Source organism: Syngnathus acus, chromosome 9 (assembly GCF_901709675.1).
Source record: "Syngnathus acus chromosome 9, fSynAcu1.2, whole genome shotgun sequence".
Classification (NCBI taxonomy): domain Eukaryota; kingdom Metazoa; phylum Chordata; class Actinopteri; order Syngnathiformes; family Syngnathidae; genus Syngnathus; species Syngnathus acus.
In genome coordinates, this window is record NC_051094.1 from 12,667,039 (window position 1) to 12,693,526 (window position 26,488).

Below are 26,488 nucleotides of genomic sequence, written 5' to 3' on the forward strand. Positions count from 1 at the left end.
AAAAGATTGTTCAGACTCAGATGAATAAAACGAAAACAATGCAAGTTATTTATTCTTTCTTGTGCGGCCCGATACCAAACGATCCACGGACTGGTACCGATCCGCGGCTCGGGGGTTGGGGACCACTGTCCTAAAATATGTTTGACTACAAACTCCACTGAGTATGAATATTGTTATCCACCTACTTTGAACACATTTTGCTCTCTTCAGATAACTTGAAGCCAATTGCAGCTGAGGAGAGGAGGATTGAGGAGGAAGAGAAGAAGGCCCGTGAGGAGCAGGAGCGCATTGCCAAGCAGCTAGCTGAAGGTAAACAAATGTGGTCGACATATTTAGGGCATGCTGAACTGTGAAACAAATTGCATGTACCATAAAGCAGAACTGTTACTGTTAAATGTTCTACTTGCAAATATAGTGACCTAATCATGTTTGACTTTTTCCTTACAGCAAACGAAGACACCATTCTGAAGTAAACCTTCATGTAGTTCCTAACCTGTCCTCCGTCATTTTGAAACGACCAATGTCGGTGCTCAACCATTCACACGCTCCCATGTTGTAGATATTGTGTAGAATAATTTATTTCTCTGCATTGCCTGTTTCTGCTCCTGTTTTAACAGTAATCATGTAAATAATTCGATCTTGCAAATGGGGGCAGGCTACAGCCCCCCCCTCCGCCACTGTTTTCCCAGCCAACTGTTACATTAATTGTAAAATGCACTCCTAAACAATGTCAGGTTTCAATTTGTATGTAAGAGACCACAATTTGCTCAGTCTGTGGATTTGCTTGAATAAATGTAAGAGTGGTATCATTAATATGAAGTTGCTTTTTTTCTTTCTATTAGAAAGACCAGATTCCTTATCATTTGATTGAGCTGCCCTATTAATCTCAAATATTTTCAATGCAAAGATGTGCATGGAAATTTGATGACAGTTTTCCATTCATTCATTTTGGTTGCTTGGAGCTCATCCTAGTTAGCTTTGGGTGAAAGGCAGACTTCTCCCTGCACTGGTTGTCACTTAATCACAGGACACATGTAGTGACAACCAGCCAAGGCACCCATTTAAGAGACACGTCATGGCACAACACAAAACAAAAACACTAAAATAATGATCATCTAAATGTACTTACTTTGGTGTGATGCTGTTTCAAGCAAGTTGTCAAACACTCAAATGCAGAGGAAAGTCAGTATCCAAGAGTTGTGATGTGACTGGTCTCCGTTGACGGCGACCTGACATGACGCCGGTCCAGACAACGTGAGGTCACGTCTGGTTAAGAAGGTGTGCCTCTTCAACTGGATCAGCCCAAGCCAGCAATCAGACTTAGCTAACACCTCAATGCAAGTTGCCGACAATAGCTGTACAAAGCTATTTATTCTATGGCTAAACTTAGTGCTCAGCTTCCGTAGTCAAAAATAGTTGCTCAGAAATATTGAGGGAAATTTATAGTGTTAGTATCAGCAAACTTCATATTACTATAGCTTTGAATTGAAATTTCAAGATGAGTCTAGATCAGCTGGAGTGAACATAATTGACTTGCAAATTGTCTTAATATTTGCTAAATCAAACTAGTTTCCATGATTTATAAGTCCAAATTTTGGCGTCCATCAATTTGTTGTCATAATAATAATATGATAGGGTTATATTTGACCTGTGAGGAGGTAAAAAGAAGTTTATAGGATAGTTTATAGGATTCAACTGCACGTCGTCGTAAGCCTGCCACTATTTATAGACGCTACTTAACGGAACAATTGAGACGTGAACGCCTGAACCTCCGCTGACATACCATTACGGTTACCTTGAATGAGTTGATCTTAAAACTAGCCACCAGAAAACACTTTCTTATTCTTTATAAAAATGGCTTCATAATTAACAGAACTTGTGTGCAATTTGGACACAATGACTTTGGACAAGAAGTGGATTGGTCATCAGTATATCACAATGCTCAAGCGGTGACAATTTATATTAGTGCGGTTGTCAAACTCCAGTCAGATGCAGGCCCACCACATCATTTTCTGTGACCCACCAAAGCAAATGCAATGCAACCATTTGACGTTTTTTGCAAAATTGTTGTGTTCTTTTTATTTGGACAGAAAAGCTGCACGAAAAGCGGAAATTTCTTCCAAACTTGAATTGGACAATAGAAAGGAACCAAAATATTTGTTTACCACTGTTTTCCCTGAGTGTGGACTCCAAATTCAATTAAATCTGTCAGATAGTCTCTAATACTATATTTTTATTCACACTTAGAGGGCATTATCAGTGCAAACAGTTCATTTAAAAAGGTAACTTACACCTCTGATTAAAATAAATGAATAAAAATGGGTTGACCAGTGTAATAATCAATAATATAGTGCAGTGATCATATTCATCATGACCCTCTAAAGGAAACCGTAACTACCGTTTTGGCCCACACGGAAAATTAATTTGACACCCATGATTTCAAGCTTTCATTTAACACGTAGAACCTTCAGGCCCAAAATAAATCACATGTAAACACTAAATACGGCCACGTGGACCTGTCTGGTCCTTGACCCACCCCAGCACACGAATCATTATGCATGTTATTATGTGACTCTGCAAACAATTACATAAAGCCTAAACACTGCTGAATGCGAGGGCTCACCAGATTACGACGGGGGGGATTTGGTTAAATGGATTAAGGGTAGATTTACACTCCATATTTAGGTTCAAGACATGAAAATAAACGGAGTCAGGCGCGCTTCAGGTATAAAAACTGCAATGCCACCTTGTTGCTCACAACTCTGAACTGGACCTTGCAGCTTTCAACTTCCTGCTTCCCCTTCAAGGTAAATTGAGAGTCCAGAAATGAGAACCAGCTCCAGAAACTTCATTTGAAATGTGAAGCCAACTAATGTATACTTGTCTTTGTCTAGGATGGACTTCCAAATGTTTGCCGTGGTCATGCTGCTGCTAGCCAGCGTGGAGCACAGCTTGGCCAGCTGCGTGGTGGACAGCTTCACTGTCAAACAGGATTTTGACCCCCAAAGAGTAAGTCTGCATTCTTTCATAAAGAAAAAAAAAACATTCAGAAGAGCGAGTTTTACCAAAATACATTTTGCCGGTATGTCTTGATGCCATGGGTGAGGAATATCTTGGTTCTCTGAATCGATTGGGTCAACATTGTGCATGCTCCCTGGTTCATGTTCTCCATCATTCATGGAGATTGAAAAAGGTAACAGGCACATTTTGACAATTGAGAAAGTAAGGCGAAAAAAGTTCAGATTCTCTAATGAAAGCATTCAAGTACAGACAATCGGAAATATCCTTTGAAGTAGAAAAAAGTGGTACTACTTGTTATTATGTTGTCAATGATTGTAAAAGCATCTTTATTTTTGCCGTCAGTATGCAGGCAAGTGGTACGCCTTGCAGAAGAAGGATCCCGAGGGTTTGTTCCTTCAGGACAACATCTCTGCTGAGTACACTGTTGGAGATGACGGCGCTATGGTGGCCTCCTCCAGGGGCAGAGTTACTCTGTTCGGGTGAGCAGTGGTTATCACCTGCGCTTGCGTTCATTCAACCACCGCATGTTCGTCAATGTGATCCTTTTCTAACAATGTTCAGGTTCTGGGTGGTGTGTGCTGACATGGCTGCTCAGTACTCTGTGCCCAACCCTGAAAACCCGGGCAAGATGTTCATGAACTACCAGGGCCTGGCCAGCTATCTGTCAAGTGGAGGTATGGGCAATAAATCTTGCACACACAAACAGTCATGTGCACAATGTACGTTAGGATCACTGCTACGGACATTGTGACAATTCTATATAATATTCAACATATATTTTTGAAATTGCCATGATTGATTTTGTCTCTTAAACACTACATACTTTCCAATAAAACAAATGTCTCCTGTTTACAATACAACAATAATAATTAGGATCTACATCATCAGGATTTTGGAGCCAACTAATGATCAGTGAAAAAATTGTGAAAAAAAACAGTGCCACCAAAGGCACTTAGAATAAATAATTTTATTGAATTGAATTAAATTGGAGCAGCGCGGTAAAAATGTTAACCCTTTTAACCTCATAGTCAAGAGGTTAGGCTAAATGAAAGCACTTAGTTGTGCGGGTGGACATCAGCATAAATGCTTGTTTGTCTGTGAATAGCAATCGTATTATTATGCCTCTTCCTCAAAGAATGGATTTTTTTTACATGTTCAATTTTAAAACAGCTTACTGGAATAAACATTTGCATTGAATAAAATAGAAATCTATTGTGCAGAATCAACACACACACCTACACGCACGCACACACAGCCTCTGTCTTATCGTGTGCTTTATGCTTCTCCAGGTGACAACTACTGGATCATTGACACTGACTATGACAACTATGCCATCACCTACGCCTGCCGCAGCCTGAACGACGACGGAAGCTGCGGGGACGGCTACGCCCTGGTCTTCTCCCGCAATCCACGCGGCCTGCCACCTGCTATCCAGAGAATTGTGCGCCAAAAACAGGAGGAAATCTGCATGGCGGGTCAGTTCCAGCCTGTGCTGCAGTCCGGTACGTGTTCATGCATACACTACACACAAGTTTGGATTTATTTTAGGGGTTATAGCCAAGGTGGCATATTTGGACTATACATTAATCCCTTTATTGTTTTCCTTCTCATCAGGAGTTTGCTAAACATGACGCAACCAGCAGCTGGAGAGAACTTGTACAGGGGAATGAAGTCAACATTCCATTTAAGCTAACCTAAGGCACAAGAATTATCCTGTTCAGTCTAAAATTGTCAATGTTGTCATGAGAGACCACCCCAGTGAAATGTAACGCAAATGCCAAGATAAAAAGAAAGAAATGTATTGTCATAAACACACAAATGGTTAAACTCTGTACTGATTCAACTTTCTCGAGGACATTTTATTAAAAAACCTGCAAGGTTCATTGTGTTTTTAAAATTATTTTATTAAAAAATAAAATATAATGTCAACCCATGTATGCGTCTTTGTTGATATTTAAAATGATACAAGATTTGTAAATAAATGCATGGCTAAGTGGAAAAAAAAAAAATCTGCAGATTAGTTACATAATAGTCTGAGATGAAAGTCTTCTATATTTGATGAGCCACGTTTAAAGCTCCTCTGAATACTCCTCAGGCAGCGAGTACATCCCAGGCCTGCCCCAGTAGTCCACAGCTCGAACTCTGTACCAGCCGCTTACCTGTTGGTCGGCTGAACGACACAACATGCCAGTCAACATCATTAACTTAGCTCATATTTAACTAAGATTTAGGATATTTGTCTACACCAGTCTCACCCCGCCCTATATTTGCAGAGTTTATTAATCTACTGATTTAAATACAGATTTAATTTGTTCGTCTCCACAGAGATGCTTATAACAAAGAGGACACAGAGGTGAATATACTGCAGTAAGAAGTCTACTTAGAATACACAAAGCCTACGTGGGGGAAAGAGTTGATTAATTTTCTTTTGATTTTAAGTTTACTTGTAGAGATCAAAGCATTCTTTCTGAAATTTCACCAAGAGTACCCTAAACTTTTTATGATAATAATCTGTAGTCATTGCCACTATATCAATCAACTTATATTGAACTGACTTCAGATGTCCACTGGGAACGTATAACGTTGTATATTAACAGAGAAAAACTCATGATAACACAAAACCATCTTACCAGGTGAATAAACAAATGATGTGAAAATGGTGTTGTGGCTATTAATCCTGCTGAAGTCCTTCTGATTTGCAGAGTGCTCCACTTCAAAGTTGCGAATGCATCTGCAAAGAACGAATGGATGTTTTATGCGGTCCTTACACAACACTCTTACATAAAAAGTCCCACTCAGTTTGCACCCACTTGGAATCAACACAGTCATCAGACCAGATAATGAGGACTTGGCCTTTGGTGATCCTGATGAAGCGCAAACCATTGACCTTGAAAGGCAAACAGAACAGACATGTCAAGCACTTGTGGAATGTTTGACTTAAATTTAACCAGCTAAGCATTTATTTGATATCTATCTTAAAGGCCTCGTACTAGCAGTGGATGCCTGTACAAAACGCTAACTCATCTTAGTCAACTTGTGGTTCATTGACTTTTGCATGTGCTGGTTGGACAAACCCCCCCCCCCCACACAAATACTTTGTAAATCCATCTCATCACTCAAAAGAGCCAAAGTACTGACCTGGTTTGGAGACGTTTTAGGTCGGGCACATACATGTAACAGCAGCACAGAGGGAACGTGCAGTCTTGTTTTCAAAGTCAGAGTGTCACCCGTAGGCACCGGCCGGGGTCCGTCAACGAGAGGGTCCTGACAAAGCAGCATATTAAAAAATAATAATAATAATAATAAAAAAATATTAAAGGGTCAACTCCCAAAATGTCTTTGTAAATATATAATATGTTCTGTGCTGCCCAACTAGATGAAACACTGTTCTATTTAATGCTACGTTTGTGGAATGTGAATTAAATCCATCTGTTTTTATCCATCTCAGGGAGCGGCCATTTTGCCACTTGCTGTCCATTGGAAATGACATCACAGGTGCCAGGTCTCAGGTCACAGCCAATCACAGCTCACAAAAGAACAGTGTTCTTTTACATATTTTGTTCTGTATCTATGGATGCATGCATAATAATAATATAAATGTTTCAGATTGCACTTATTGGTGGATAGTTTGTCTAAGAAGACTGTTTAAATATGTTTTAACTCCATCTTCTTACTTCCTTGACTGTGCAGGGTGTTTCACGAAGATACAGTATAGGAATAATCAATATTTTACCACATGATGTGTATAACAATATTTCTATTTGGTTACAAAAAATCTATGTTTTCTCAATAACACCAATTAAATTTGTCAGTTACAAAATTATTGTTATATACAGTATATCATAGATTGTGTTTTGGGGTATCTTTGGCATTATATCGTCATATTTCTATCACTATTCGTTTTGCTCATGTTGAGATTGCAGGTACTCGTAGCATATGATTAAAATGTGCTCCAAACAAAATAAATCCATTGTTCAAACCTGGACGTTCCTGAGCTTTGTGAACTGCTCTGTCGTAGGGTAGACGGGGCTTCCCATGTTCTGCCATTGTTGATAGGGGTTGCTCACGTTATTGTCCATTAGATACGTGACATATACAAGACCTGAATAGCAATTCAAGACGGTTTAGGCATTTTAAACAACTGCTTGCTTGCAAACGTCAGAAAGCAATTGTCGATCATAATATAATCTTGTAGAACAGAACGATCCATGCATGCAATCCACCTGTGCGCGGCTCCAGTCCTTTCAGCGACACGGTGACGATATGAGTGCTGGTAGACGTGCGGTTGTCGTCACTGCTGTAGACCAGCAAGGCGGCCTGCCAGCTGTCTGATCCTCCGGGGATTTCCGGTTGGTGGCTACTTGCGAGAACGCCCACGTTTCCACTGTAGGCATCATCAGATCCTGAGGAGTTCAAGACCTGTGCCAGGACCTGAGTCTCGCCTGGGGGAGGAATGACAACAGGCCCATTAAGGAATAAGGATATTCCAATCTTCTTTATTCATTCATCCATTTCATAATGTATGAACATAACATTACATGAAGTATGTTCTCAGTTTTGATCTGACCAAGAATAGCCTCATATTTGTTTATGAAAAAATTAAAATTGCATTTATAGGAACGTACAGCGTCAGATTCAAAGTTCTGCCATTTTTGTTGATTTAACACACATTGGTAGGGCTGCAATTAAGGATCATTGGATTAATCAATTCATCTGTCAATTATCGATAAATCGGGTTGATAAACATGTTTTAATTTCCATCCCTGTATTCAAAAGCAGGGCATTGTGTCAAAAAATAAGAACAAATGTTGATCATTGATTTCCAAAGTAAAAGTAGATGTTTTCAAATAATTGTTTTGATTCAACATAAAGATATTAATCAATCGGCTTTCATGAAGGGCTACAGAAAGCTGAGAAATCTTTACGGTTGAGAGGCTGTAATTCAGAGGATTTGGACAATTTTGAATTAAACAGCCCGTCTAAAACCGTGATGGTTTATCATATAATTTGATACTTGATTAGTTGTTGGTTAATTAATTGTTGCTCGCCTTCAAAGTGGTAAATCTAAAATCAATTTTAGTAGATGCGGGGCAAATTTGAGACTCAATGTGCTTTGTTGTGCTTATACAAAAAAAAACAAGAACAATTTAACATTTTGGGGCATTTTGCATCACTTTAAGGAAAGTCTTCAAATTTAAGGGGTAATGAATGACACTTGGGTGATTATTTTAAATTGTTGTCAAATTTGAGCAGAACAATTGAGTGTTAAAGAATTAGAGCAAAACTATAAGTCAACACCAGCCCAGCAGGTCCATTCGTACCTAGCAGAGCCAGAAGGCCCATGACGGTGAGGATGGGCTTCCTGACGAGCTGCACGTGAGGAGGTTGCGTGTTATTGACCTGGAAGCGAGCGGTCAAAGTGCGCTGCGTGAAGGGGTGAGGATGGTAGCTGAGGAAGGCGTTGTCGTTGCTCAGCAGCGTGTAGTTGATGCTTGCATTTGCACACATTATATCCTGATGCTGGCTGATCACCTGTCCACACACAATTAGCATGTGCCTTACAAATACTTGAAGAACAAAGGGGCCCTCGGTTTATGACGTCAAGAGATTACAAGGCACTAATGTGATGTCGATTTTTTTTACTTTCCGTCATCTCAAGTTATTTGATCACATTGCTATCAGGACATACGTTCCTTCACACTTCTTCGAATCTTGTAGCAATGCTTGGTCCATGCTCTTTACCTTGATGGCCATGGCAGCGTAGGTCACATCCGCTCTCCACTCCTGAGGCCGGGACCAGCCCACCAGCGGATCTGCCTCATCATTGTACACAGGGTGATTGCGGAACCCAGGGAAAAGTTCTTGGATCTCTCCCACGGTCTGCATTTCCTGCTGGAGGATGGGTAAAGAGTAACCTCCTCCCTAGAAGAGAGAAGAATGCAAAAAAAATAAAAAAAGATGTAACTGGACATGATGGAGTTTAAGTCAACCATGTTTGAGCTGTTAATCGAGCTTTTGTGTCTTTTATGGCAGACAAATTTGGACAGCAGTAACATTTGGAAACGTGAACCAGGGTGCACTAACAACAACCATAACAAATTTGGCGCAGCAAATGATTCCCTATTCGTTGCCTTCTTTCAGAGAATTATTTGATGCTGTCAGCTCTAAGAATGATTTGTCCCTAGAAACCTCTGGCATTCATCAATTTCTAAATAGAAAAACAACATACACATACCACTTTTTTAGTTGTTATCATTAGCTAATTTAGGGTTTTGTTCCCATAAGCAAAGATGCTGTTTACATAGCATAAAAATGAATGAAGGAGGCGAAAGGGAAATAATTTCGTGTGCACATTAGCATTTGTGTCATTGTGTGTATTACTTTTATGCAAGTTGAATCAGGTCAGTAGTTCTACATTTACCAGTATTTTTTAACACAAATATCTGTACTTCAGTTTAAGCACAGATTGTGAGTACCTCAGCATCTCTATTCAAATAAGCCTTGCATAGCCTCTCGAAAATGATCATGTCCATTCATGTTGACTGGCAGACACCTTCTTGTGCAGAGCGATATAGTCCATCCGAATGCCCGTTTCTCCAGTGAAGTAGTTGGTGCCATTGTAGCAGTGTTGAAGCATGGCCCAGCAGTAAGGCGAGCGTGGCGATGAGTGACATGAGTCTCCTGGACCCCCAAACTTAAGCAAGTTGCTGGCAGCCCGCAGACCCTCCGAACAGGCATCATAATAATTTAAAAACCCTGAGGAGAGATAACAACACACATTGCACAGTAGATTCAATAAAATTAGCATTTCCATGAATGCCAATTTTATCATCGTGGTTGTACTTTGGTACACTATGTCATGGAAACTATTAGTAACATTTGGTTACCTTGTTTAATACCTTTCTATCACCGAAAGACTGTTTCACAGCTTCAGTGTGTATTCCAAATAATGTCATGGCATGATTAGTGGACACTGACAGCACACTATACCTTGAATTGACATGCTGACATTGTCAAAGTCATGGTTGTTGGGCTCGTTCCATGTTTCAAAGTTCCACTGAGAAACACTTCCAAGACCATATTTTTCTGTATGACAGTCAACAGTGAACATTTTTAACAAAATGAGTCACCTTGTATTTGCTTGTCATTTGGTGTTTAAAGAGATGGCAGCTGGCCACTCACCAATGTACCTCTTGGCTATGAGATGAACCAGATTCCTCCACTTGAACACTTGAGCTTTGTCTTCAAAGTCACTGAAGTAATTAGAGACGCTGCCCATCAGTTCAAAACCTGCAAAATAGAAAATGTGCAAGGAAAATTCTTTTCAAAAGTGTGTTTAAGTTGATTAATTGATGCGTCTTTATTTTTTTAGCTGCATATGCGATTGGTCTTGCTCTGTATTCAGCTACGATTATCAACGAATATTGATTACGTGCTAATATGCTAGTATTTGATCATGCTAACTGAGAGGAGGGTAGCAAGCTCAGAAGAGGAAAAAAAGTGCAAAGGCAAACTGATAAGGGTAAAACATCTTGCTCTAAAATCAGCTCTACTAACAGAAGTATTAATGTCATTTTCAAGGGCTCAAAAAAATAACAGAAACCAATAAAAAAAACAAAATACAATCATAATAACCACATCCCGAAGGAACTTGAACAGAGAAAATCTTTAAGGGTCGATAAGGGTTTTACATCTTGTCTTGTAGTTCAATTCTGATTGTAATCAAAATTGATGATATTTGAATTTGTTGAGAAATTTGGAAGGATGAGTTGTACATTTTTTCTGTTCATTGCAAATGGAATTTTTCTCATTTGAAATTCTGCACACAAAAAAGCTGTCCACGTGGCGTGAAATGATAGAAGAAAGACTGAAGGTGAATCACAGATGGAATAGTCTAGCCTTCCATGTGGGTAGAGCACCTGGCCGGAGTCCATTAATCCATAAGAGATTCATTAGCTGGTCCAGTTTTGTAAAATTGTATTTGGGTTGGCCTCCAACATCTCTGAAACAACAAAAGCAGATGTCTGCTAAGAAATAGTGAGACGAACACACAATAATGGCAAGCTTGTCTGAGCTGCTCTTCACATACTGGGCTGTGATCAGCTCCATCAGCCAGTGTATTCGGACCTGCTGAATCCCTCCATGTGGGACCGAGCCCACGTAGGCAAGGTTTAGTTGCTGGTCAACACTCAGATCAAAGTGGTGTGCCTGAGTGTGGGGAAGAGGAGGACTGCACATGACACACAGTGTTAACAAATTAATTACACAAATACACTACGTCACATCATGAAGTACTGAACTTTAATGCAGACTTGATGTTTTGAATGGTAAATGAAGTCAACCTTTAACAGGCACCGTTGCACCAGTTCACTTTTCTCATAAACGAATCAAGCATGACAATAAAATACACAGTCGTGACTTGAGATACAAGATGTGAAATAGAGTATTTCGACATACTTATATATACAGTCATACTTATTTTTGCTTTGACATGCGAGAACAGGGTGCAGCTGACACAACTCACTTCCCAAATAGCACTTAGGGTATCATAAGTAAATAGTCTTCAAAAAGAGGCTTCAAGCTGCTTATCACAACTCCAATCTGAAGGTTACTGTCAAACTAAACATGAACCAAAAATAATTACATGTCGTGCATTTAAAACAACATGATTGTTACTTACCAGAAACCAGTGCTTCTCCAGAAGTGTTTCAAAGGTGCTACCGGTTTTCCAAGGTCAACGTTGATGACAAAAGAATCGGAAGAAGCGTCTGTGATACAAACAATGAACGCAAAGGCAAGCAATGTTTTCAGCATTTCTGAAAAAGAGCTGAGCAACTTTAGGAATTTGCGCTTGAAAGCTCCTGATCAAAAAGAAGTGAAATCATTATAAGAAATCAGTTATCTAAGAAAAGCTTTCGCAACGCCTGTAATAAAACACATACAAATAAAACAGGGCTTGATAGGTCAAGAACCTCCCAAAAAGCATTCGAAGAGGAACGCGGTTGAAGTTAGCTACTTATTGACGTCATTTGACTGCGACGCGTTTGTAGTTTTTTCTTCAAGGTTTTACTGCTGAAACTGCATCGTCACAGAATCTAAATCACTTTTGTTTACCTAGTCCTCTTTGTCTCGGACATGTCCTACTTTTGAGACAAAGACAAAAAAATGTCCCGGGGGAATTTCAAAATTGTCCGGGATTTTGTTCGATTGCCGTCGCGCGTACTAGCATTCACCAATAGCATCAAACCGCTCGAGCGCTCTTACCATTTTAAAAAGTTAATGCGACTTAGCAAAGAAAATTGCAAAAGGAGCCATATTTGAGAAATGTTTTAGTTGAAACGCAAATGTCAGCTATTAAAGGGTTTTTACCAGTATGAACTGGTTATTCTGAAAACAAACTGCACTAACTGTAGATTTAAATGTCAACTGCACTCCGCAAATGTATTTACCAGAGAACTATATTCAATTGTTTATACTTTGCATTCAAAATGAATGTCGACCTTGAATGAAAAGCACAACAAACTGTTAGCATGACATTTATTTAAAAAAAAAAAGAGGAAAAAAACTGAAAATACAGAAGGCATAAAAGGAACACCACTTTTTATGTTCAACTCAAGATACTGTTAAACAGCAACAGTTATAAACAACCATTTACACAACCTGTACAATTATTTTTTTCCTGAAGGTTTTCCATTTATTCAAAATAACTTAAATAGGTTTCTATGTAAAAGTGCAAATCGTTATGCATAAAAGAAGACCAACGTGGCAAGGATGTTTTGATGAGTTCACTGGCAATCAAGTTTTATAACATCACAAGCATATTACTAAGCTTTTCTGTGATATAATGCTTCAAATGTACAGGATTCATATCCCTCATATGATTAGGGTGTTGTGCATCACAATTAAGCTGTGTTACCGAGTGTACTCTTGGTTAGGACTATATTGTAATGCCGATATAAGTATTTCATCCTTCCTGACGGCTTGTGCAACAAGAACTGTCGTGTTCTCCTGGATGTCAACATTACAGGATAACTATTTTCTTTGATAGTGTTTAACTTAAATCTTCTGTACAGCACAGACCCAGATATGGTTGCATTCATAGTCTACATAATTTGAAAAACCAGTGTGCACGTGTAGAGATATGAGGGTGTTGGTGTTTTTCACAGCCTTCAGGCAATGAGGCCAGAAAGGCAACAAACTAGAGAAGAGAAGCAAGTCATAAACTACAGGGCCTTACATGCTCCCGTGTTAACATGCAACTTATTTGAGACAAAGGGACGAGTATTACACCGCATACAGCATCTGCTCTCTATGTACTGGTCACCTTAGCATCCACTGGAGGAAAATTGGAAATGTGAATGGAAATAGAACTAGCATGGGGTTCAGTCTGTGTGGGACCAACTATGACTTCTGCTCAGCTCCTGCAGCAGACTGGGCTGTACTCTCTGGTTTTAAGATCTGGTAGGTGATGAGGTACTCTGGGAAGGCCTGAGAGAAACAAAGAAGGTGTGTGGGGGGGGGGTCATCAGTACGGTTACTATGAATGTTCAGTAATGTTTTGTGCCAAGTCCGAATTAAAAACAGTACCTGCTCTCCTCTGTAGATCACATACTCAGCATAGGCCAAGCCGTTAACACTCGGCCGCCCGATCACTGAGTGGTGTCCAGGGGGAGCATGGGCCATTTTCATGGCACTGAACTGGAGGAAGGACTTTCCCAGAGTGACCCTGCAGAACAGCATCTGCCTGCAAATAGCACAGCAAAAGAAAGAGTTAGACAATTATCTCTTTCAACATGAGTGCACCTAAAACATTGTGATGGTTAATTCACCTGTGGCACAGGTAGCAGGAGCGGTCTTTGTGTGTCGGACAGCCTGTGCCTCCGCCGATGCCGTAAACGTACTGGTTGCTCTTGGAGGAGTTCTCGGCAAAGTAGATGCCTGCACCGAACATTCCTCCGATGTAGGCGTGACGTTCGTCAAAGCCTTTGTGGATGATTGCATTGATGAATGGGGAACCTGAGGGAAGACACTTATCAACGTGATATACAACAAAACTTTCCAGGGTCATTTGATCAAAAAGCCGCATATTAAAAGCAGACATTTACACGTTTTCTTTTGGCATAGGCAGACAAAGGCAAGCAAGCAGGCAAAATAGATCACTCTCCTTCCACATGTGAAGGCTTTACAGTACCTTAACTACTAAATTTCTTTTCCCATAAATCCACAGCTCAGCAGATGTACGTACCGTGAAACAGCATGCGCTCATTGTGGTGGTTGTGGTTCTCATCTGAAATCTCCTTCTGCCTGTGCGTGTAACGTTCCCTCAACTTCTTGTTCACCACTTTTTGGATCTGTGGGCCAAATAAGTAACTTTTAAGACATTTTGTAATTCCCACCTGAAAAGCGGAAACTCCTTCCAATGAAGTTTAAAACAACTCAATATGATGCGAAAAACACTCAAGACCTTGATGATGTTGTATCTGCTGAACACTCCTCCTGCATTGCCTCCATCTCGGTGCTCCCTGATGGTGCTCTGCATCTGAGAAACAATTAAAAACAAATATAACGACAGCAAGAAAAAAAGCTCATAAGAGTTTAAGACCTGATATAATAGCAAGCAATCCAATTAAGCTTTATGTCAAATAGGGCCAAGTATTATTATAGTGAAGGTTCATAGCATTCTTGGAGTAATATGCCTTTAGTGGTACTAGGCATAAAAATGAACATGAAATTGAAGAACCAATTTTTCCCATGATTGTATTATACACAACAAAAAACACTGACAGTGTAAACCATAAGTGAGCATTATGACCTCAGCCAAAGAGAAACTTTTCTTTTATTTCTACGGGAACTGATGGTGTGACTCCACTTTCTGAGAGTTGCAGACTTTGACTATGGAAATGCCGCGCAAGACATTTTTCAATGCAATGAAGGCTAACAAAAGGAGATGGAGAAAACTGGTCAAACACACTGCTCTGAAGTGACAAACACTGTATCTAATGGGAGCATTTTACCAAACGTTCTTAACACGGAAAGTCTGTGGGGATGATTTCCCCCCCCCCATGCTGTGAGACATTTTAACTCGAGGTGGGGGACAGGGGTGCGTTTATGGAAATGATCTTGAGCATGATAAGAACTCAGATATTTGGGAGCAGGGAGGCATGACTGTTTCTGAGTTTCGAGATGGAAAATAACGGAAAGAGGGTGTCTTAAATCATCACAGCTAAAGCCCATAGAAAACTGGCTCCCCTTTGCATCTTTACACTGTACTGTTAGACTTACCTTGCGGTCCTGTCCGTCTGTAGTGTCCGTCCTGTCTGTCCATAGTGTCCGTAGTACTGTATTTTCCGGACTAAGTCGCAGTTTTTTTTTCATAGTTTGGGCGGAGGTGCGATTTATACTCAGGAGCGACTTAAATGTGAAATTAACACATTATTACTTGATCATTACCACATTACTTACTTACTAGTATATCACTTCACATGTTATTTTCACACTAAACCGCATGAGGGCACTCTAGGCCTGTGGAATAATTGGAACTGCAACTGACGAGTCTAACGTCAGCGAAGCGCCGCATCTACTTCCGGAGTCAGCGAACGTGTTTATAAGTGACATAGACAACGAAGATTTCAATGGATTTAATGATATGGAGTGACACGGATGGTTCGATAAACTTATTAATGTGACTTGTACTCCGGTGCAACTTATATATTTTTGTCTTCTTTATTATTTATTTTATGGCTGACGCGACTTACGCTTCGGCGCGACTTATCGTCCGGAAAATACGGTACCTGGTGTGTGTTTTTTGTAGTCTGACAAAGTGCAGACCACCATATAACTGAACATCAATACGCTCAATTTACCTCCTCTTCCACCGACTGATACTCCTTGTCATCTGGAGCAAGGTCTATGAGGACGGTGCCCTGGTTGGCACAGTGGAATGTCAGATATGGATTTGCACCTGTGGTAAATGCAAAGAGAAAAAGCGGTTACATTGCTCAAGAGAAACTTTTACAAACAGCCATGACCTCAAAAAGGCCTTCCTACTTACCTGGCTGACCACCCAGCAGCCTTTCTACACCCTTGATAAGTTTGTGTCGATGCCCATAGGCATTGATTCCAATTTCTTTCAGCTCCTCGTGACCCATGTCAACAAGGACATCTAGAGTGATCTATAATAAAACAAGAGGTTTTCAAAGGAGATGCCTGAAACTAGCTTCCTCTAATGGATGATTATGCAGGCCTAAAGTGGGACATGGCCAACAAATTCAAAACAGTGATCTGCCAATTTGTGTATGCTACATTACGATTCATATTTGCGCTTAGTATTTTTTGGTATCATCTTTATTTCTCACCTGCTCTCTTTCAAATATGTCTCTCAGGTGCTCCAGGCCCAAACTCTTCATGAATTGACTGATATTCATGTCCAGCATTGTCACTATTTAGGAAAAAGTAAGGGCTCGTCAACCATTTTGGAGGCAAATGAGTACAGACTCAAAAGGCTGATCTAAGAATCTTACATTCTCCTTCTTTGCGGTCTGGGCCTGCGGCTCCATCTGCCACTGCTGAGCTCCCGGCAGCGGCACCGCTGGCCAGTTCATTAAGCGGTCCGGCCAGGTTGTCTATGCTGCTGGCGGCCGATAAGCAGGATGGTGTGGAGGCTGGGGAGATGACGGTGGCGCTGACCACTGTGGCCTGCGGCTTAAAGCAGACTGGGAGAGCGTCTGGTGGCATAGCGTCCATAAGAAGGGCCCGAATGTCGTCAGCCTTAAGGTGCAACAACAGAGCATGTTTCAGTTTAAAGAGCATTGATATCTGTAATGGGCTTCATGGGAGTGAGGGGAATATTCTAAGGTGATATTACCGTGGCCAGGTCAAGGGCCGTCTGGCCTTCTTGGTTCTTCATGGATGGATCAGCCCCATGAGCCAGCAGCAGAGCACAGAGCTGTGTGCGACCCTTCTGTGCTGCCTCGTGCAGGGGTGTGAAAGCCCATTTGTCAGTGGCATTCACACATGTATTGTACTTGATGAGCAGGGCAGCGATGTCAACATGCTGTCAGATAGGGAGGACAACAGAATATTAAGTAGCAGTTTTTATTTTGAAAGCAACAAAGGTAATCTTTAAATCAATGAAAGGGGGCAGTGAACCCACTGAATGCTTCAAGAGCTCAGTGGGTCAAGACTCACGCCATAGGAAGCAGCATTATGGAGAGGGATAAGGCCTCCTTTGTCTTGAGCATTGACGTCTGCCCCATGTTCCAACAGATACTCAGCCACTTCAAGGTTGTTGTAGCCAGCTGAGGAGAAAACACAAATTAGTAACCTTTGAACAAGTACAACAAGGTCAACCTACAGTGGAAGGAAGAAGAGTGCGAGAACACTTTGTTGCAGACGTGCAATATGATCAGGATGGAATTTCGGCAATTCCTCTTTATAAAACTGTTGCAGTTCATCAAGAGTCCTAGGATGTCTATTGTGAATCGCTCTCAAGCCACAGCATCCGGCGATTAACATTTTTGATACGCAGTTGTGTCCGCATAGATTCTTAATGGGTGTGCTTACCGAGTTCCGATTTTCTGAAAAACCTCTGGCACTACAGTACAATATAACTGATACATTGAAGCACCAACAGTTATTTCCAAAAAGGGGAAGTCAAGTTAAGAATCTTCTTTACAATATGTTCTATGTAGAACCACTCCTCTAAACACAGTAATCGGATTAATATTGTGTTTGTGAAATATAAATTAAGCAGGAAAATCTAACCGTTTTTATCCATCTCAGGGGGAAGCCAATTTGCCACTTGCTGTCGACTGAAGTTGAAATCACAGTATCTCAGGTTTCAAGTAAGACCCAATCATGACTCACCTATTTTCTGAGTTTGGTCATGTGTCATTCGCAAGATGAGCCATGATTCTTTATCTGAGGCCTGAGCAACTCACTCAACAGCAAATGTCAAAATGAAGGGATACAATTTTAAAATTCATTGTACAAATACAAAAAAAGGCAGGGTAATTTTCTCTATAAATTACAGATTGGTACAACTACCTCAGTGTGACACACCAGAAATGTACAAAAGCAGTAGCCATTACCTGCCAGGTGGAGTGGTGTGGAGTTGCGACCCTGAGTGTCTCGACAGTTGATGTTCTCTGGGGAACAAAGTTTCTGGACACGAGCCAGGCAACCTTTTTTGGCAGCATCTAGCAGGGCAGCATCACCCCTCAGAAGGTCCTGGATGTCAGTGTCTCCATCCTTCACCATGTCGAGTGGCATGTTGCCATCACGGTTCTTCTTGGAGGGGTCTGCGCCATGCTGCATATAGAGGAGTTGTAAATAACAGTCACGTTTAATAATACAACTATGGTTAGTTTTTCTATCTTATAATTTATCCATCACAGATTGAAAGGGTTCTCACTTTGAGCAGCAGTTTGCAAATCTCATATTTCCCCTTGGCCGCTGCCTCGTGAAGCGGGGTGAACTTCCATAGGTCGGCAACATTGACTGAAGCTCCGTGTCTAACCAGCAGCTCGGCGACTTCATAGTGGCCATACGAGCAAGCGTTGTGAAGAGGAACCAGGCCGCTGGTGGGAGGAGTAACAAAAGTAAACAGCAGTACAGTCTAGGGGGGCATTTTTACTTGTGAAGTGCCAAAAAAGAATCACAGGTGTACAGAAACGCACCCCTTGTCCTTAGCATGGACATCAGCTCCATGGTGAAGCAGGTATTCCACGACAGCCACTCGGTTGTAACCAGCAGCAAAATGAAGGGGAGTGGAGTGACGGCCCTCCAGATCCCGACAGTTTACATTTTGAGGCGTGCACAGTTGCTGCCACACAAAGACAACATTACAACATTGAATACGGCAATAAATCTTAAGAGATAGTTTGAAGGCGAGAAGTAGGCTACTGTCAGTGACGAGAGGTTCGGAGTGTCAAATCAAAAAGAAAAGATACGATTATTGGTAGAACATATCATGGAAAAACTTACCTGCACAGTGTCTAGATCTCCTGCTTTGGCTGCCTCAAGAAATCTGTAGTCCACATCAGAGTTTCGTGTAGGAACATTTTCTGGAAGACAAAAAAAAAAAAAAGAGCATCTGGTGATAACCAAAACCAGAACTGCGTATTTGCTGACTCATTCAATAGACAAAATGTGATTACCATTGAGAATCTGTTGTACAGCTTCATTTCCCATCTGGGCAGCCGTAAAACCCTGCAGTGACACGATGGACGGGTCGGCCCCATAGCTTAGCAGCAGTTTACAAGTTTGGATGTGACCAGCCAGAGCAGCCCGGTGCAAAGCTGTCTGTCCTAGAGTGTCCACAGCATTCACCTGAGATCAGACAAGGTAAAGGAGTAAAACATGCTTTCCTGCAAAGATTTTTGGGAAAAACATGTAGCATTCAGAAGTATTAACCTTTGCTCCATGTTTCTGCAGCACCTCCAGAATATCATTGTGAGCCCTCTCAGCAGCAACATGCAAAGGAGTCATAAAGCTGTGACACACAACAGGAAAGGTTATCCCTTTCTCATTTCAGAAGTCAGAGCACTTTGAAACGTTTTTTATACCTAGTTAAACCATCAAAATGTAAAGCATCGAAACAAATTGTGGACTTACTCTTTGTTCTTTTCATTGATGTTGGCACCTTTACGCAGCAGCAACTCAGTCACCTGCTTCCTTTTTGGGTGCGGGGAAGCCACTGCACAATGCTTAAAATGACAAAATATTAATGGGTACATGGGCCACACGTTAAAAAAACAACAACAACCTATTTCATTAGAATTCCTTATTCAGTACTATAACATTGAAATAACTTTAGAATTTGAATATCCACTGTAAAGCACAAGTTCCAAAGCCCGATGCACGACTGGAATAGAAGATTAAAATATAGAACTGGCATGGTTCTGACCAGAGCTGTCTCATTGGTTTGAGGATGTTTGAAGCTGATGATTTCCAAAGCCAGGGTCTTCTTCACTTTGGTCACGTCTGCCTCTCGAGCTGCCTGGAGCAGCGAATGACCCTTGAACTCATCTATACAGAATGAAAAGGCAAAATGAAGGGACTGAAAAATAAATCACTTGTGGTGATGACAGCCTGATTAACAAGGTATTCTGTAATTTCAATAATTGCTGCTTAACAGGACTCACAGGTTAACCTCTCTTTCAACTCTGGAGTGGGGGCCATGTCCACAGCACTCTTGCTGTGACAGTTGAGTAGGGTCGGGTCGGCCCCGTGGCTCAGCAACAAGGAGCAAACTTCCACACGGTTCTTGGAAGCTGCTTCGTGTAGAGGAGTGAACTGCCACAAGTCCATTGCGTTGACACAAGCGCCGTGCTACAGGAGGAAGCGTTGGGAAAGCAAAAACACATCTTAACATCTTCAGAAATTCCAAATACTTGTCAACGAACTTCAACTTACTTTAAGAAGAAGCTCGGTAACCTCAAAATGACCATAGGAACAAGCATTGTGAAGAGGAACCAGGCCGCTGCAGTCACAATGTAGTTAGGTGAGACAACTATGTTCTTTTTCAGGTGCTCAAGTCAGTCCAACATTGCAGCACTCACCCCTTGTCCTTAGCGTGAACATCAGCCCCATGCTGAAGGAGGAGCTGAACAATGCGGACTCTGTTGTAGCCAGCAGCCAAGTGGAGGGGCGTTGACTGTAAAAAAACAAAACAAAACAAAAACCCCCAAAAAACGTGTCTTAGTAACAAAATGGCAAAAGAATGTGGCTGGGCGGCTACTTGATGGTGCGCTGCCTTTGATGGCCATGGAAGCAAGCGGCTGATTAGAGCCAGAGCCAATGTGATTTGGCCGGCGATGCTATGTGAGCTGCAGATGAATGGTGCCAAGTCAGTGGAGGCGTGGGAAAACAAATGTCATCTTCCATCCATCTTAATGTGCTGTCCAGAAGTGAGAATTAACAATGCTCCTTTCAGTACATTACAACTAGCTTACCTGTCCTGCAATACAAAACTGAAAATGTGTTCAAGCAGCGAGATGACAGAACCTATAAGTATGAAATACTAAAACTGGATGGGTAGAAATTACAGTTGGGGCACAACAGCTGCTTCCATTGGGCGTGCCGGAATCTCAAAATAAATGTTTAAATGAATGACATCAGTACCTTCTTGTTTCATCAATCTCAAGTATTGATTGAGAAATTATTTGATGAGTTCTAATCTGGAACTGATAAAAAAGAAATCCTATCAAATTCCACTGTGAGGGCATGCAAAGAGCCAATAAAATGAATTGTTTAGGGAAGCCTATTCAAGCTTAAGTAGTGGTCAAACAAAATGTATTTTCAGCCAAGAAAAATGTCTGTAAAAGCAAGGCTGTAAATCCAGGTGCAGTTGCTTTCTATAAACTGCCTAATCAAGATGAAGCTTGCGATCTACTTGTCATCATCAACCCAATTTCCATGCAGGGATATTTGGGGTGGGATGGGGTCCATATAGTCATTCTCAAACCCATTTCCATGCAGGAATATTTGTAAAGGAAATATTCAATTTGCAATTCCCAGGTGACTGAATTTGCTGTGCAATGGCCTCATTCGGTGTGAGCCAACTTTGAGAAAAGCATGGTGCGCGAGGAACAAGTCATTCCTGAATACCTGCCTATACATCAGGGGTGTGAAATAGACACAATTCAACAGACATAAATGCTTGACAAAATGCAGAGAGGAGCGAGCCTTTGGACATGCATGAGTAATTATCAGACATCATGTCAATTAAAAAAAAAAAAGCCAGATCAGATATTGTGTGGAGGCTTGGTGAATGGTGTGGGAGAGTGAACAGAGAAGAAAGCAGGCAGTGAAAGAAACTGAGCTCCTCTTCAAATCCCAAAACATGGAGTTCTCACCACTTCCTCCAAACACACTCACATGCCACCCGCACATACACACGCGCAGACAGAGGAGCATCAGGGTGTGATACATGAGTGACCCACACACCCATATGTGCAATTAATTGAGTGACAGCCAGCTTATTGGTCACATAAAACAATGGATTAAAAAAAAAAGGGGGGGGGGGGGGGGTAAAAGACCACAACAGTGCATCATTAATCAAGTGGCTGTTATTAAGGTCAACTTACCAGCATTTTTTGAGATGTTGACTGATCGACAAATGTTGCCAGAGTCACACAGAAAACAAAGTGAACAAAAAATTACAAAACGGCAGCATCGGGTCACAGATAAATCTACTCTCCCCTCTATAAAAAAAAAAAAAAAAAAAAAAAGGTCCTATTTCACGAATCTCCGTTTGATCATTCAAACATGCTGTGAAATTTAGGCTAAACTGCTTGAGAATGAGTGAAAGCCTTCCACAGTTTTCAGCATTCTAGTCATGTTCGTATGCCTGGACACATCAAATGTAACTGACAAGTGACTAATGACTGGTTCATGCAAGCATAATGAAAAAGGACAAAAACAAATGAGACGGAATGAAGGAAACGAACTCGTGACGATCCAGTATACTGTTAGCACTTCAAAATGAATGTACTGTATTTTCCGGACTATAAGTGGCAGTTATTTTCATAGTTTGGCCGAGGGTGCGACTTATAATCAGGAGCGACTTGTATGTGAAATTATTAACACATTATTACTTGATCAGTAACACATTACCGTATTTGGCCCGAATATAAGACGGTGTTTTTTGCATTGAAATAAGACTGAAAAAGTGGGGGTCGTCTTACATTCGGGGTCTAGACATTATACCCATTCACAACGCTAGATGGCGCCAGATATCTTTAAAGCGAATTTAACTCCCCAGTCCAAAGCGAACCCCTGTCACAAAGAAGAAACAGAGAGATCTCAGCTACTCAAGTTTAAACCAGTTTGCATTATTTTATCGCAATGTTTTTCCTTATCCAGATTTGTTTCAAGACCAGTTACAGTTAGACTTAACTTTGATGGTTAATGCAGTGATTGCAATTTTGTTGTTTTATCACAGTGGATTGGTTTATTTACATTTCAAAAACCAGAAGCCATTCATTTACAAATGTTTTTGCACTTTAGTTTACATATTTAAATGTTCAGATATTAAGATGTGATAGTTTTTGCATGAGTTGAATGAGGCAAAATAACATGCTTTTTCTCTCGAATATATTGTTATAATCATTTGTTTCAGATGTACTGTAATTCTTTTCTGTATAAAAATTAAATGTGGTGTTCAAAAAGTCTTTTTTCAAGTTTGAATCTTGAAAAAGAGGGGGTCATCTTATGATCAGGGTCGTCTTATATTCGGGCCAATACGGTACTTACTTACTAGTATAGTATATGACTTCACATGTTATTTTCACTTTAAACTGCATGAGGGCGCACTAGGCCTGTGGAATAATTGGAATCGCAACTGACTATGAGTCTGACCTCAGCGCCGCATGTACTTCCGGAGTCAGCAGTTTATAAGTGACAGAGGACGAAGATTTTGATGGATTTAATGATTTGGAACGACACGGACGGTTCGATAAAATTGTTATTCATATCGTAGTTATTTGAATAACTGTTAATATGTTACGTCAGGCACGTTCTCAGTTCCTGGTTTGTGTTTATGTTAGCATACTGTATTGTTTAGCCTGTTGTTGCCTATTCATGTCTGTTTTGGTGTTGGATTTTGTCAAATAAAGTTCCCCAAAAAATGAGACTTATATATGTACTCCGGTGTGACTTTTTGTTCTTCTTTATTATGCATTTTATGGCTGGTGCGACTTATAGTCCGGAAAATACGGTGCATTTTAGCGGGGTTTTAAAAGCCAAACAAAACTGCTCTATTGGTGGTGATGTCGGAGAGGATGTGTGTTGTCACTTATGACATCAACAATAGCATCGGTTTGCACTTTTGCTTGTCTTTTGAGAATTGATCTTGCACTACACTTTCTGATAAAAACAAACAAATGCCCAAAAAAGGGACACCAAGCATAGAATATGCTATATATCAGACATGCCAGTGGCCTATAAAAGGACATTACAGCAAAAGTGGTAATTATATCTATCATGAGTCACACTGTTTTGAAATGAAACATTCTAAGGACCAAAAAACAGAACTATGAAATAAAAGTTCTAAAAGTTGAGCATGAAGTCATTGCCCAAATAACACGCAGAATATGAATAAAGCATCTGAGAGAAAACTCAGATAGTACAACATGAAAAAAAAGACCAATGAGAGGTGCATGCATAATAAAAGAGGAATACAAAAATAAAAACTAACCTATCCTGCTATATGCAGTTACTGAGCATACAGTACATTTAGAGGGGAAATACTATACAGATGGCAATAACACACAGCAAATTGTTATCAATAATATCGGTTTGTGGTTATTGGTTGCAGTCTTATTTGATTTACCTTGCGACCATCACTGGCATGACAGTTAACATTCAACGGAGTCAAGAGAGCCATCAATTTCTCTTCATTTCCACTCCTGGAAAGGTAATTAAAAAACAGCAGTTGGAAAACAACAATGAAAAAACACTTCCATTAAACAAATCAAAGGCAGTCGCAAACCTAATTCTGAAGTGATTATCAAACATTCAACAAATTTAAGTGGTGAAGACTCACCTTGCTGCTTCCAGGAGTTCATCCTTCTTGTATTCACCTATTGAGCAATACATTTTAAGATTAGGCCCAGGCATGCAACAACCGTTGGAATATTTCAACAGAATGTTACAAATTAGAAGACTTTATGGATAACAGGTAAGAGTGGGTACTGACCAGTGAGCACTGCTTTGGCAGAAGGGTCAGCCAGATCTAGCGCTGATTTTCCATCAGTGTTGCGGATATTTGGATCAGCCCCATGCTGGAGTAACACTACATTCACATGAGAAACACAGAAACATTTAAGAATTATGCTTTAAAATGTTCACTGAACCGTGGCAAATTAGTTTGACATAAACACCCACCCATTGAATTTTATTCGGCAGTTTGCTTTATTTAACTAGCTATGCAAACCATGCTCACAACCTTCAATATGCATAAATTAAAAAAATCAGAAAATACAGTTTGTGGTATCATAAGCAACATCATGGAAGTGTAATTATTGTATCAGGCAATGTAAATCCTTGGTTGGAATTGGGGTGGGGTTAGATAAACAGAATTGTTTCAACCCGTTTCCCTTTTTGACCGGTCAGGTGAAAACAGTACATGAAATGAACAGTGATCATGTACTTGCCGAGAAAAAGAAAAACTATACCTATGCAGACATCAATCTTTCCTTTAATGGCTGCCTCATGAAGAGGAGTGTAATTCCAGTTATCTCTGGCGTTGGGGTCTGCACCCTGGCAAAGAAGGAGGCCCACAACCTCGGCATGGCCAAATGAGCAGGCATTGTGCAGGGGGATGAGTCCTCCATCATCTCTGGCATGGACATTAGCTCCTGTCTGAAGGAGATGCTCCACCACGTCTTTCCTACCAAAACCTGAAGGGAGATCATTTTGATACTAATTACAGGAAAACAAAACAGAAAAATCTTGTTGTACAACTTAAATAATTTCTTGATACGGTCAGATAAAGAGGTCTTCAACAAGTGGTAAAGCTCAGTAACAAAAGTGAGTTACTTTGTTTGAGACTAGATTAATTAAAAATACACAACACTGTAGAATCATAACCTACGGCCAGTTTGTTGCTAATTTGACAGGACACTACACAGAAGCTACGTTATTTAGCTGCCGTCTGGAATTAGCTGGTTAACAAGGAAACATTGTGTCACTCGGCTAAATGATAACACGTTGGAATAGAATCGAATCTAGGTCTTGAATTCTAATTTAGCTAACATGATGTAGCCGAACAATAGCTTAGCTTAGCTAGCTAGACATACCCGCAGCGAAATGCAAAGGAGTCGATTTTCGGCCAGCCATGTCTTTAGCGTTCACGTTCACTGAGTCGACGAGCCGTTTCACTCTAGACACATCTCCGTTGCGGCAGGCTTCGAACAACTCCCGGAAAGCTCCGCCGATACCGTCAGTGGGGCTTGGTGCACCGGAGCCAGGGCTGGCGACGCAGCTGCCTCCAGAGGTGGTCGTGCTTGAGCTCGCGCTGCTCGCCAGGACCGCAGCAGGCAGGTCCGGAGAGGCCAGAGCGCCTTCGATCCCTCCGCTGCATTCCCGCTCAGTCTCATGCGGTGAGTTGATCACTGCCATCGGCGCAGCCGTCGAGGTCGCCCCCGAAAGTGAGCTGTTCCTCGGCTGGGACTGTACACTGTTTTGTTGCTGCTGCGCTACTGAGCGACGAGACGCCGCCATTACAGCAGCTCGCAAGCAACAATAACCCCTGCTCCGCCTTTCCGGTGAAAGTGGACGCACTTCCGGTTCGTAATCGCATTGCTCACCGACTCGCACAGGTTGTTAACTACGAGTCAAATACACTTGAGTTCGATTCCCGCATATGGCGGTGTGAATATGTGTGTGACCAAAAAGCAAAACTACGAGTCAGATATTTGTATTTCTTGTTTAATGCTCCTCCGTTGTAATATTTGATTGCTCA

At 41.0% G+C, this 26,488-nt stretch overlaps 3 protein-coding genes across 4 annotated transcripts; 1 reads left to right on the forward strand and 2 right to left on the reverse strand.

Annotated features, from left to right (window-relative positions):
* The first annotated feature begins 2,707 nt into the window (after positions 1-2,707).
* On the forward strand, positions 2,708-4,934 carry LOC119126635 (purpurin-like). Its single transcript, XM_037257891.1, has 6 exons — positions 2,708-2,807; positions 2,895-3,009; positions 3,364-3,500; positions 3,583-3,695; positions 4,311-4,523; positions 4,636-4,934. Exons 2-6 carry the CDS (start codon positions 2,896-2,898, stop codon positions 4,644-4,646), a joined length of 588 nt encoding a protein of 195 aa, XP_037113786.1. The 5' UTR covers positions 2,708-2,807; position 2,895; the 3' UTR covers positions 4,647-4,934.
* idua (alpha-L-iduronidase) lies at positions 4,856-11,989 on the reverse strand. Its single transcript, XM_037257839.1, has 14 exons — positions 11,702-11,989; positions 11,111-11,251; positions 10,941-11,023; positions 10,204-10,311; positions 10,012-10,107; positions 9,575-9,777; positions 8,764-8,943; positions 8,343-8,553; positions 7,245-7,463; positions 7,002-7,123; positions 6,160-6,285; positions 5,832-5,908; positions 5,652-5,752; positions 4,856-5,191 (listed from the first exon to the last, which is right to left on the reverse strand). Exons 1-14 carry the CDS (start codon positions 11,833-11,835, stop codon positions 5,091-5,093), a joined length of 1,902 nt encoding a protein of 633 aa, XP_037113734.1. The 5' UTR covers positions 11,836-11,989; the 3' UTR covers positions 4,856-5,090.
* A 555-nt stretch (positions 11,990-12,544) lies between these two features.
* Positions 12,545-26,300, reverse strand: LOC119126586 (poly [ADP-ribose] polymerase tankyrase-1-like). Of its 2 annotated transcripts, XM_037257816.1 has the most exons (28): positions 25,824-26,300; positions 25,200-25,424; positions 24,722-24,817; positions 24,569-24,605; positions 24,356-24,431; positions 22,110-22,130; positions 20,583-20,677; positions 20,437-20,503; positions 20,166-20,352; positions 19,928-20,049; positions 19,636-19,727; positions 19,435-19,513; positions 19,179-19,350; positions 19,006-19,085; positions 18,699-18,844; positions 18,434-18,599; positions 18,111-18,330; positions 17,209-17,318; positions 16,886-17,074; positions 16,542-16,788; positions 16,377-16,459; positions 16,073-16,193; positions 15,885-15,982; positions 14,486-14,560; positions 14,267-14,372; positions 13,851-14,037; positions 13,609-13,765; positions 12,545-13,509 (listed from the first exon to the last, which is right to left on the reverse strand). In XM_037257816.1, the coding sequence occupies exons 1-28, from the start codon at positions 26,245-26,247 to the stop codon at positions 13,423-13,425; spliced, it is 3,765 nt and encodes a 1,254-aa protein (XP_037113711.1). In that variant the 5' UTR covers positions 26,248-26,300; the 3' UTR covers positions 12,545-13,422. The 2 variants fall into 2 exon arrangements, with proteins under 2 accessions (XP_037113711.1, XP_037113712.1); XM_037257817.1 differs by lacking the exon at positions 22,110-22,130 and having other exon boundaries at positions 13,369-13,509.
* Positions 26,301-26,488: the final 188 nt, after the last annotated feature.